This window comes from Molothrus aeneus, chromosome 3, assembly GCF_037042795.1.
Source record: "Molothrus aeneus isolate 106 chromosome 3, BPBGC_Maene_1.0, whole genome shotgun sequence".
NCBI classification, from domain to species: Eukaryota; Metazoa; Chordata; class Aves; order Passeriformes; family Icteridae; genus Molothrus; species Molothrus aeneus.
In genome coordinates, this window is record NC_089648.1 from 13,547,253 (window position 1) to 13,558,974 (window position 11,722).

General features: G+C 45.9%; 1 protein-coding gene across 1 annotated transcript in view; it reads right to left on the reverse strand.

Annotated features, from left to right (window-relative positions):
- The window catches only part of ALK (ALK receptor tyrosine kinase), a 307,024-nt gene extending 295,727 nt beyond the window's left edge, over positions 1–11,297 (reverse strand). The window contains exon 1 of the mRNA XM_066546309.1: positions 10,715–11,297. Within this exon, the coding sequence (XP_066402406.1) occupies positions 10,715–11,297 (583 nt within the window). The remainder of the gene's footprint in view (positions 1–10,714) is intronic.
- Between the last annotated feature and the right edge of the window lie 425 nt (positions 11,298–11,722).

An 11,722-nucleotide genomic window follows, 5' to 3' on the forward strand; every position in this document is an offset into this window, starting at 1 on the left:
AATATCAGTCATAATTATTATCCATAAAATGTTATTGAATCAGATCTTAAAAGTTAATGCTGCTTTGTTTCAAGAGATAAAGGACAGTAGGCTGGAAAGGCAAAGAAAGAAACACTGAGCTTTTGATCAATCTTTGTGTGATTTAAAACCTTAATCGCAAAAGGGACTCAGCACTTCAAATATTATCCCAAATCCTATGAGCTGGCCTAAGCAGAGCCCAGTGGCAAGAGAGAGGGTGTTTTATCTTTGAACTTGATACCAGCACTCAGATGGAGGATGTAACTCTTTTCTTGAACTCAGGCCTGGTGAATGCTGCCCTTTTAAGACAGATTGAAATGTGGAACAGGTAGGTAAGGGCTTTCATAAATCCACAGCATCCCATGTTCCATTTGGGGCCTTGATGCTCTCAGCACCGCCTTCATCCACAGGTGCTTCCTTCACAGCCCTCACATTAATACAAGATGCAAAGCAGGTGCCCTGACAGAAAGCACCAGGCCATAGTCAATGGCTCACATACACTGACCTAACATTTACAGCTAATAAAGATTGCTTTCCTTCCTGTCCACAAAACCAGAGGATCTGGATAGTCTGGACTGATGGGCCCAGACCAGCTGTAGGAGGGTCAGCAAGGTGAAGTGTCAGGTCACAACTCTTGGGTCACAACAACCCCCTGCAGTGCTACATTACAGAAGTGCAGCTGGAAAGCTGTCCAGAGGAAAAGGACCTGTTCCAGAGGTGGCTAAGAAGGCCAGCAGCATCCTGGCCTGTATCAGCAAGAGTGTGGCCATCAGGACCAGGGCAGGGATTGTCCCCCTGGACCTGGCAATGGTGAGGCCCCACCTCCAGTGCTGTGTCCAGTTCTGGGCCCCTCACTATGGGAAACACACTGAGGTGCTGGAGAGGCTCCAGAGGAGGACAACGGAGCTGAACAAGGGTCTGGATCAGAAGTCTGATGAGAAGCAGCTGAGGGAGCTGGGGGGGCTCAGCCTGGAGAAGAGAAAGCTCAGGGTTGACTTTATCACTCCCTACAACCACTTTAAAGGAGGGTGTAGCCAGGTAAGGGCCAGTCTTTTTTCCAAGGTAACAACAGATCAAGAGGAAATGGCCTTAAGTTGTGTCAGGGGAGGTTTAGATTGGATATTAGTAAAACTCTCTTCACAGACAGGATTATCAAACATTAGAACTGGCTGCCAAGGGAATAGTGGAATCACCATCCCTGAAAGTGGTCAAAAAATGTGTAGATGTGACACTTAGGGACCTGGTGTTGTAGTGGACTTGGCAGTCCTGGGTAAAGAGTTGGATTTGATGATCTTAGAAATTTTTTCCAATTTACATAATTCTATGATTTTATTCAGCTTTCAGCACAGTATCACTAATGCAGCTCTCCTTTACCCTTTTTGTAGCACAATATTGCAACAATCTGAAGCCATCACTCATCTCTACCAAGAGCCAGGAAGAAGAAAGGTTCAGTATAATAGCTGGGGAGGCGCAAAGTGGACCAGCATGTGTCCTCCCCTTCAAAAGCCACAGTGCTTCCCAGCCAGAAAGAGACCTTGGCTCCCATGTAAAACAAGTCTCATCTCCTCCCTTGGTTACTTAGCAAATACTAATCATGTTATGGACACCCCAGTGTCCTGCAAAGTGAGGACAGATTTTTAAAGGTTCACCACAGGCTGTATATCTTTGAGAACAAAGAAGTGTGTTCTGACTTATGTGCCAGTTCTCAGACAGCCCCAGGTAGATTCACTCCCTGCCTCTGTAATGCACCTGCTTTGCAAAGCAACCATTAAATTTGGAAGCTTTATGGAATGCAACATTTTTCACATCTAAAAGTATGCCAGAGAAATCATGCAGAAGGGAAATAGGAAATACTAGCAGGGAGACCTATTCTAAATCGTCTACACATAGATAAGGTGCAAAATTCCTTTCCTTAAAGATTTTATTAACCTTTTGCTGATGGAAGGAGATTACTGATTGAGAACTAGATGAGGTCAGTGCAGCAATTATATTTTGAAACCTCTTCAAACAAGGCTCTTGTACAATGTAAGAAAAAAGTTGACAAAATGAATTGTTACTTAAAACGAGTATTTTAGAAGAATAATTAACCTATAATAACTATTCTGGCCTCCTCTCCAGCCCTGAAAAGTAATCCTTTCTCATTAGTTTCAAGTTTAATTAGCATCAATAATGAAACAGCCCTTGGAAATAACCATTGCATCATGGTCTATAATGCTGACATACACTGCCCTACAAAGGGTAAGGCCACGGGGTGATGTCTGAAGATAGGAAGAGGCTCAGCAGATCACAGATGATCCCAAAACTAAGAAGAAAACAGTATTTTAAAAGGTGCAGAATGTGACAAAACCAGATTTATTTTAAGAGGAGTGTCACAAACACGGTGTGGAGCAGAGGAGACTCAGACCGTTTTGCCAATAACTGCTGCAGTATTTCCAGCAAGCTAGAAAGACTCTCAACTCCAATTTCTTGTTCTTTCTTGGCCTTTTGGCTGAAGCAAAGAGAGAGAGACTTCCTTGTATAGTATATCCTATATGAGAAAATTCTATTCAGCACTTGCAGTCTAACATAATCAAATAATGCTTTTTCCATCCCTGGCTTCTATGATCTCTCTGTAAAATAGATATAATAATGCTTAGCATTGTCACTAGGGTGATAAGGCTTAAAGTGGTTTGAGAATCCAACACAAAAGAGGCTATAAAAAGCCCAGGCACTCTGATGCATCCGAGATAACTCGTTACTCGATGGGCCAGCAGAAACAGCAGGAGAATGCCAATGTACAAGCTGCAATTAGAGGTCTGCTGCAACTTGCAGAGCTCTCAAGCATCACCACAGATTTCTAGTAAGCGAAGTCACAGATATTCAGCTGCATGTCACAAGCCCTACAGCAACCATGTTCCAAAGAGCCACACCAGCTTTCAAAACTGAGCTGGAAAGAAAACTTCAATAACATAAAATTCTTAGAAGGAGTATGACATATGAAAATCACCATTTCCAGCATGTCTACCAAGACTAGTTTCCTCTTCCTAACAGACATCTAGAAATAAATAGCAGAAGAATCCACACATGAACATCTCCCTCTGTACTCCCACCCTCACACAGCAGGATCCTGCTTTTTCCCCCTGCACTCACCACCCAGATGTTCTCTACTCTTTGCCTTACAGCCTTCTCTCCCTTTGCCCAGCTTGTAACTTGAGGACAGAGTCAAGGTTTTCTTTCATCACCAGGTTTTGTAAGACATGAGACCAGCAAGAGTAGTCAGTAAGGAAATGGGGAGAAGCTTGCAGAAAGAGCCTCCACCTCTTTCTTCACAGTACATTACTGCAGGGAAATCCCAGTCCAAAAATAGATTCAGTATACACCCTTGTTTCAGCAGGAAAGGTAGTTCTTCTGCCTTGGTGTAAACATTGGAATACAGTGGAAACTCTTGAGATTTGCAAACTGAGCTGAAGAGTGGTAAAGGAGATAAGTTGCAAAGGGGATGCCCCGTATTTCTAGAACCATCTAGCTGAAAGGCTTCAGCCTACTATCTCCACTTTGCCGTCTGTAATCCAGGAAGAATCAGGTAATCCACTGAAGTTTTAAACTATCTCAAATGCCCCATTCTGTGCAAAAGTCTGATATCTTAAGTAAGAAACCATAAAGGATAAACCTTCTCTCTCTCACTGCCTCCACAACATTCTCCCTTCCCAGGCAGGACAAACAGTGCTTGGTTTGCTCAGCAGTCCCCATTAGCCAGCAGCAGCCAACACCTGCAGCTCCTCACTGCACATGGAGATGGTGCCCAGCTGCAGCTGCCAAAAGCACATGAGTAGCTGGCCACAGCCCATCCTGTTCGCACTTATGGTGAGGTACAAATAATCTTGGTCAAAGACTCACAAAGTATTCAAATTTCAAATCTAAATTTGACTATTTGGCTTCAAGACAGGTGGTGTTTTAACAGTCAAAGGCAGGGCTCAACTTATTTCAAAATAAAAGAGAAACTGATTTTCTTGTAGCATCAACCAAAACTCTAAGTTTGCTAAAACTGAAATGCAGGAAATAGCAGTCCTTTGACTATTAGCAGTGCAGAGATGGGAACAAATCAATATGGTACACCAGTTCTTTTAGCTTTTCCCTTAAAAAGCTGAGAGTTCAGACTGCACCTTACTGACTTTATTCAGGCTCTTAGAAAATAAAAGCATTATTAATCCACAAAAAAACCCCACCATCTACCAACAGAGTTCAAAAGCAGTCAAAACTACCCTTGCTTTGCAAAGGAAGTGACCACCACAAAGGGAAGTGTTTCATCTCACACAAGATGTCAATGGCAGAGCTGTGTACTGCACAGTAATTAAGTTGGAAGTCAAACTAGAACTCAGTTCTTGCAGCTGCCTACTGAAGTTCTTTGGCCAAAGAAATGCCAGTTGTTAGAAACTTGTCTGAAGTCAGTTTGAAGCCAGCCACCAGCTCTGTCTACTGGGTACACTTAGAACATTCAACCACTTCACAGATCCTGCTTGACTAATGAGGGAAGATGATTCTCCTTCACTACAGCTGACAGAGTTCACAGCTTCTGCAAGTAGAGATATCTAAGTCCTACCTATGCTGCCACAGGGAATTTCTGAGTAACCATGCTCAGCAAGATAGTGACAACCATGAAGCTACTCGGCCATCTCAGTCATAAATCAAAATACTCATGTAAATTAGACTTTAGTCTCAAAATGTGTTTCTTGCCTAAATATTTAAACACATAAATAACCTCCAGCCATTCCAACTTGTCATTTTAAGCTTTCTGACATTTATTGTTCACAAGAAAAAAAGGTCAGACTTATCAAATCTGCATTTATGCTTCCATGACATTTTTCTCCAACCAAATCTTTCTGAATTAAAGAAGCAAGACAAATGTGGCACATTTCATAAAGGACCTTTCTCAGCCCAGCACTGCAGTCTCAGCAACCATGTTGTGCTCAGAAGTGGCTTCCCAGGAAACGGATGCTGTTGCTCAGTGGATAAAAGGGATCTGGAAAGCAGGCAACCTGAATTGGTGTTTGCTATTAGGTAAATCACTTGTGCCAAAACCATACATCTCCTAGTCTCAGTACCCTAGTTCTGAGTAGCCCAAGAGGATGCTTTGGTGTGACAATTAGACAGGAAATGTCCAGGCACAGTGTGGAATTTGCTGCAGTTTGGGAAGCAACTTGGGTTCTCAAAACATCATCACCCCAATGGAGTTAGCACTGATGTATCCAAAAGGTGAGATCTTCTTTATTAAGACAAGACTCACTTAGTTGGGAACTTTATAAATGCTCAATCCTGCCAGTCTCCTTTCAACTCTTCTACTTCTTTTGGCTAATTCACAAACATTATCAGAAACACACATTTTATTTCCTATCATGTAATGTTTGGATGAGATGTGCAGTGAACCAAATGACCAGATTACTTCAGGATCCAATTCACTCAGACACTGCAGAACTGCCTTTGATTTTGAAGAATGTCTCTGCTTTTGTATAATAAAGTACTTAAGTTTCCCTGTGCACTTCTTTACTGTAGATAGTTATTCCCTGTTTTTAAGGATGTGGAAATAAAAGCACAGCAAGTTTAGAGAAAACATATTTTTTCAATGTGCCATAAATGTTCATTCAAACATAATAAATTGTTACTTGTGCCCCTTTTGGTGTTTGTTTATGGCTATTTTACTGAACATGCTTATGAATAAGAACATTCATAAGAACAATAAGCCTAAAAGTAAACAAAATTTGCAGAAAACAGATCTAGAAATCATAAACACATTGTGCATAATCCTGGCTCCCGATGAGGATCAGCAACACCACATAACTCTGGGAAAACAAAACCACGTGATCACATCACACTTTCCGTGAACCACTCAAAGACTGAGCATAATTTCTAACATTTTCTGTCAAATAATCAGCAACAAATTTGCAAATCCCGGTGGCTTTACTGTGAAAGCCTCATGGCTTTGCAAGCTTAATTTTTGTGGTCAACGTGGACAAAGCATCATGAGTCTAAAGACTCATAAGCCATGAGTTTTCTCAGTGCTGATGGAGTGGGAAAGTGACTTGGACAGGAACAAGCAGGACAGCAGTAGGATCAAGGATCATACTGCCCACAAAGCCAGGCAAAGCCCATCACTAGACACTTTCCTCTTCAAGAAGCATTTCCAGTTCAAGAAGAGTTCACTATAGTGAACTGACTATATCCACATTTCTGGAGACACCAATGGCTGGAGGTCTAGAGGGACATGCTACATACCTAATAGGGCAGGAAAGTCTGAGAAAGATGCTTCTAAGCACTCACGTGATTCACTGATTTAGCAACTGGTAATCCACAGGCAACCCACTGCTACCACTGACAACCCAAGGGTAGAAGAGGAAAGCCTTGATTTGCACTAGTTCACGTCCAGAGTAAACTCAAGTGCAACTCATGCTGTCTTTAAGCTTTGGACTGGCAAAGCTGGTCTGATAGACAAGGCAAAGCACAAAACCCCAGCAAAGAGCAAAGCCACTTGCACTACAGCAGAAACCTTTCAGAAGCCTGATGGCAGTGCCTCAGTCTTATCAAGCAAGTTCTGCCACTGCTTTATCAGAAGAGCAAGATCAGATCTCAGGTGTGGCACACAGCTGAGGGTGAGAGAAAACCAGAGAGCAACTGCCAAGTGACCAATATCTTTTACCAGTCTTCTGCTCAGTATGACACAACTCTAAATGGTATCCTTTGAAGGCAGCAAAACAAGCCCAAAATATAATGAAAAATATAACTAAGAGACCTTGATTAAATGCTGGTATCTCTAAAATACACAGAAATAATTCTGTAGACTTCAGCACAGTCAGATTTCAGCTTGGAGCTCTGATTTTCATTTACAACAAGTCCAGTTTCAAACCCACATTTTTATCTAGTCTGAAGTTCTTTCTAATCTTCAGGCAAAGGGTTCCTCCTGCAAATGAGTTCAGGTGTACAGTAGCAGTCCCCTAAAGATGTAAAGCCTAATTGCCTCAGCATTATAATAGCATTGGTATGTAGTGAATGCAGACAATTTCAGGGAGAATACATGTGGCAAGTTAATAAAATTTTAGATGAAGGCCACAGTGCAGGAGTAATATTTCGCCTAGCCAGAGGATGAAAAGTTATGCATTGCTATTTAAAAAATATAATTGGAATGTTAAATCTATTTCATGAATGAAAGTACATTGACCTTTAGAGGGAAGAATGACTCCTTTTCAACCCTGTATGCCCCTTCTTAACATACGCTTCCCACCTCTGCATATGTAAGTAGCAATTAATTTTCATGGGAAGTTATTTTATGGCCATTTCAGCTTATTAAATTTCCTGGGTAAACTCACAAGAAATCTATTTAGCAACATTTGTGGCTCAGGTGCCCTATAGTGAGAGAACTGGTTACCTGTGAGGTTAACATGAAAAAAATCCAAATACCAGTGCAGGGTTAGAGCGGAAGAGCTCTTGAATTATTTCCCCCAAGAAAGCTCAATAACCTGTACAGAGTACACTGCTACAGAGACCCACTGTGGTTCAACACTATACAGCAAATCCTGTAAGACCAGAACTACAGCCAGCCTGAAGATCTCCTGACAGTAATGTTCACCTGGCTGTTCTGTTCCCCATGGCAATGTACTGGTTTTCATTAGATTCTTTTGGGAAAGGTTTCTTTGCAGGCAGAGCAGAGTTTCTAGTCAAAACCACAGACAATGAGAGCAAAGTCAACAGCAACCTGGTAGTTGAGAAGAGATCTGGACCTCAAATCCAGGAGATCTGCAGCACTGCACTCCTGTCCAAGCTTCTTTCTCCCTTCCTCTGCATTTCTTGTTGTGTGTCTTTCATACAGAAAAGATTCAAATTAAATGGTAGATGGGCTGAGGTTTGGTCCTATTCCAACTGAATGAAAGTTCCATGCAGTTTCTCTAAATGGAAGCTTCTTGCAGGATGCTCTGTTCCCACAAGGAAGAGTGTGAGAGAAATCTGGCATCAAGAATACTTGCAGAAGAGCCCTGTAGAAATTCAAATTTATGGCTTGTCTGTTGAACAACAGCTGCCCATAAGTACATCCTTTACTAATTGTTCAGTAACAGACTGAGACAAAGTGCTTTATGCTTTGTACAAGCGTGCTGTTAAAAAAGGAAAGGGTTCACTCCAGTTAAATTTTTCTTTGAGCCAGCAAATGAAAGCGTAAGTTAAAGACAATAAAGCATTATTTACAGGACTCTGTTGTCACCTCTAAGGTCAGTGTGACTTCATCCCTTTGCCATTTTTTCTCACCCTAAAATATAATTCATACTCCATTCACATGGAGGATAATGTGGTGAAAATAATTTAGCAAGGTAATTATACATTTCTCTGGGAAGTACTGCAACCCTGTACATCTCCAGCAGACAAGAGGAAAAACAAAAGCCCAGTATGCCAACAAAAGTGAAGCAGTTTTCCATTGTTGATGGGAGGATTGTGTTGTTTGAAATCCATTTCCAATTAGCTTAAGCAATGAAGGAAAGGCTCGGTTGCCTTAGGAAGGGCTTTAGTTAAGCCCTGTGCACATTAGCTGCAATGGTGTCAATAACTGCAGGAATCTGACAGGCTGGTGGAGGCTGTGTGTGCTGTTATCACTGTGTCAGCACATCCTGCTGTCGGCAGGGCTGCACAGCACCAATTGAAGGCTGGCAGTGACACATGGTGTTCACACAGGCAGCACCTTAGCAAAGCAGGAGGAATGGATTTCCTAATGTTGTTAAACAAACCCACGTTACAAAAGCAGGGCAAAGCCATAAACAGTGTAACTATGCTGACGAGTCACTGCTGAAAAAGCAGAAGTGCAATTCAGAAAGAGACCAGGATTTTTACAAGAGATTATGAACAGCTGCAAGAAGTTAGCACTTCCATATAGGTAAAGGAGGTCCATATTCCTTCCCTCTTCTCCTCCTTTTCCTGCCTCCTCTGTGATTGACTTTGCATGACTGTGTTGCAGTAAGAACAGCAGAGCTTTCTCTCCAACGTGATTTTACAGGGGCATACCTTCCTACTGATCCGGAAAAACATGCATTTCTCCTCAACAGTGAACCAACAGACAAAATAAAGCCTGTGAGTTTGAATAGCTTTGGTTAAAGCTCCACCCGCATTGTATTCACATCAGAGAACCTGCTAGTTCTTATGTATGCCCTTCCCTCAGGTTAAAAACACACCTTCATCCTCTAAGAAGACAAATGCATGTCCTCAAGCTCCATCATTGCTGCAAGTACCTGAGTAAAAATGGCATTTGCAACTAAGGCTTCACTGCCCGAGGAGATCTGTAAATTGAAACAAGTGGTAATCACAACAAATTCCCCAAACAGAAAAAAAAGGAGACAGGAGGGTTTGGTGTCTTTAATTTTTAATTATTCTTTCTTTATGGCAATGTAGCAAGGGGGGTGTTGGCCTCACCTAGCCACCTTGTGGTGGACAGCACCTCTGTGCTATCCCTGCTACATCCAACACAGGAAGAGCTAACCTGGCTTTTGCCACAGCTGCAGGACTTACTCACACACAGCCTACTCTGACAGTCAGCTTTGATTTTCATTTCAGGCAGCAAAGAAGGAGATGGGTTCCATTTGTAGTTCTTCAGATGGCTATCCCATCTTTTCAGATGAGCATCAAAAATCAGTTGCTCCAACTTTGTATTCAAAGCCCAGCAGTGACTTCTCCCTCCTCTTGTGAATTTATTGAAGTGTATTCTGTGGTCCATTAAGTAGGTGGCTACTCAGGGACACACCATTGACTTCTACAAAGCTTCATAAAAGGTACCTGACTTAACTCACTGTGACAAATTATTTGGACCCACAGTCCTCTAGGTATTATATTCTTCTAGTAGGAAAGGCTGAATCACAGCTTCTGTTAAAGATACAACGCACACACAGAACGGAAATTTCTCTTGATCACTGGCCCATAACAGAGTCCTGATTTGAGATAAAGGAGCTGCCCCAAACCATGGCTGCCAATCACCACCCACCAGAACCAAAATTCTAAGCCAGGTTCTCTCTTCACACAAGTACCAGTGCTGCATGAGCCTTCTCAGATGTACAACTTCTTGCACTGTAGCTGATAGAATGCAGCTCACTAAGAATCCTTCGGGGTTTTAAAATGTCAATCAGCCCTTATATTTAATGTCTAAAGAGTAATAATATTAATATCAATATCAAGTAACAGAGATAGTAGCATTAATGCACAAAATCGGGAGCCAGACCCAGCTGTTCCCTGGTGTGCTGGCACTTAACCTTGAAAACCCTCGCAACACTTTGAGGAAACATCCCTTTTTAGGACGATATTTTTTAAGTTTCAAAGAACCCGGTCTTGCTGTCCTTCGACTAATGACACTTTAACCTTCTAGGTCTTCCTTGCGGCTTTCTAGCACATAGGAACTCCTGGCGTTTCACAAAAATTCCTCATCACTTTCAAAACAGTCCTTCTGGCCCCACTAAAGCGCTTCTATACATTTCGCACCGGGAAAGCGCAGCCCTTAGGGACAAGCCGTGAGGGGAAGGCGCGACTGCTCGGGAGAGCAGCATCGCTTCCCGCATCGGCGGGGCTGTCAGTGCCCGGGACGGTGCGGAGCGCTGGCCGCGGGGAGGGCGCACGGCACCGCCGGGGCACGGCGGGCGCAGCGCGGAGCGGGCGAGGGGCGCTGCCCGGCGCGGTGCGCGGCATGCAACGCACGGCTCACCTGCCGCGGAGACGTGGAAGAGGAGGCGGGGGCGGGCGGCGCGGATGGCCGCCGACAGCCCTCGCTCGCTGCCCGGGAGGGCGCCGCGGCGCTCGGGCATCAGCCGCACCCGCAGCCGCCCGTCGCCGGCGCGGAGCCACCAGGCGAAGAGCTCGGTGAGGTTGAACTCCAGGTGCGCCCCGCCGGAGCCCGGCGGCGGCTCCCCGGCGCAGCCGTCCCGCACGGTGCCCTCGCCCACCTCTAGCACCAGCTGCTTGGCGCGCCGCAGCCGCCGCCCGGCCGCGGAGGGCCCGGCGGGGGCGGCGGGCGGCTCGGCCCGCGGCAGCGCCCCGCGGGCGGCGCGGAGCAGGGGCGCGCAGTCCAGGCGCAGGCGGCACCGCGCCGCGGCGCGCCCCGGCGGCCCCAGCACCAGCTCCCGCACGTAGGTGCGAAACAGCGAGGGCACGACGAAGTCCATCGCCAGGCTCCTCCTCTGCAGCCGCGAGAGGCCGGGGGTGTCCCGCGGTCCCGCCGCCCCCGGGGCCAAGCTCAAGGCGAGGCAGGCGGCGGCCAGGAGGCGGGCGGGCAGCCTGTCCCCAGCCATGACCCGCGGGAGGCTGGCAGCGCCCCGTCCCGCGCCCGCGGAGCGGCGCCGGGGAGCGCGATGCCGGCGAGGCGCTCTGCGCAGGGAGCTCGGGGCCACCGGCGGCCGCTCCGCCCGGGGCCGGCGCTGCGCGGGCTTTGCCGGCTCCAACTACCCGCCACAACGCAGGCATTACCCAGCCAGCGCTGACGTCACGGCCGAGCGCGCCCCCCAGCAGCCAATGGCGTCCCCGGTAGCCCTCATTATGCAAATGAACGGGGGCGGGGCGGGCGGAGCGTTCATTGAGGAGAAAAATGGCCCGGCGGGCGCGGGAGCCGGGCCGGGCTGCGCGGCCCCCGGGACCGGGCCGGGACACGCGGGGGTGGGCAGTGGCCGCTTGCTGCCCGCAGGGGGGGACCTGGCAAAAGCACGGCTGGAGCCGCACC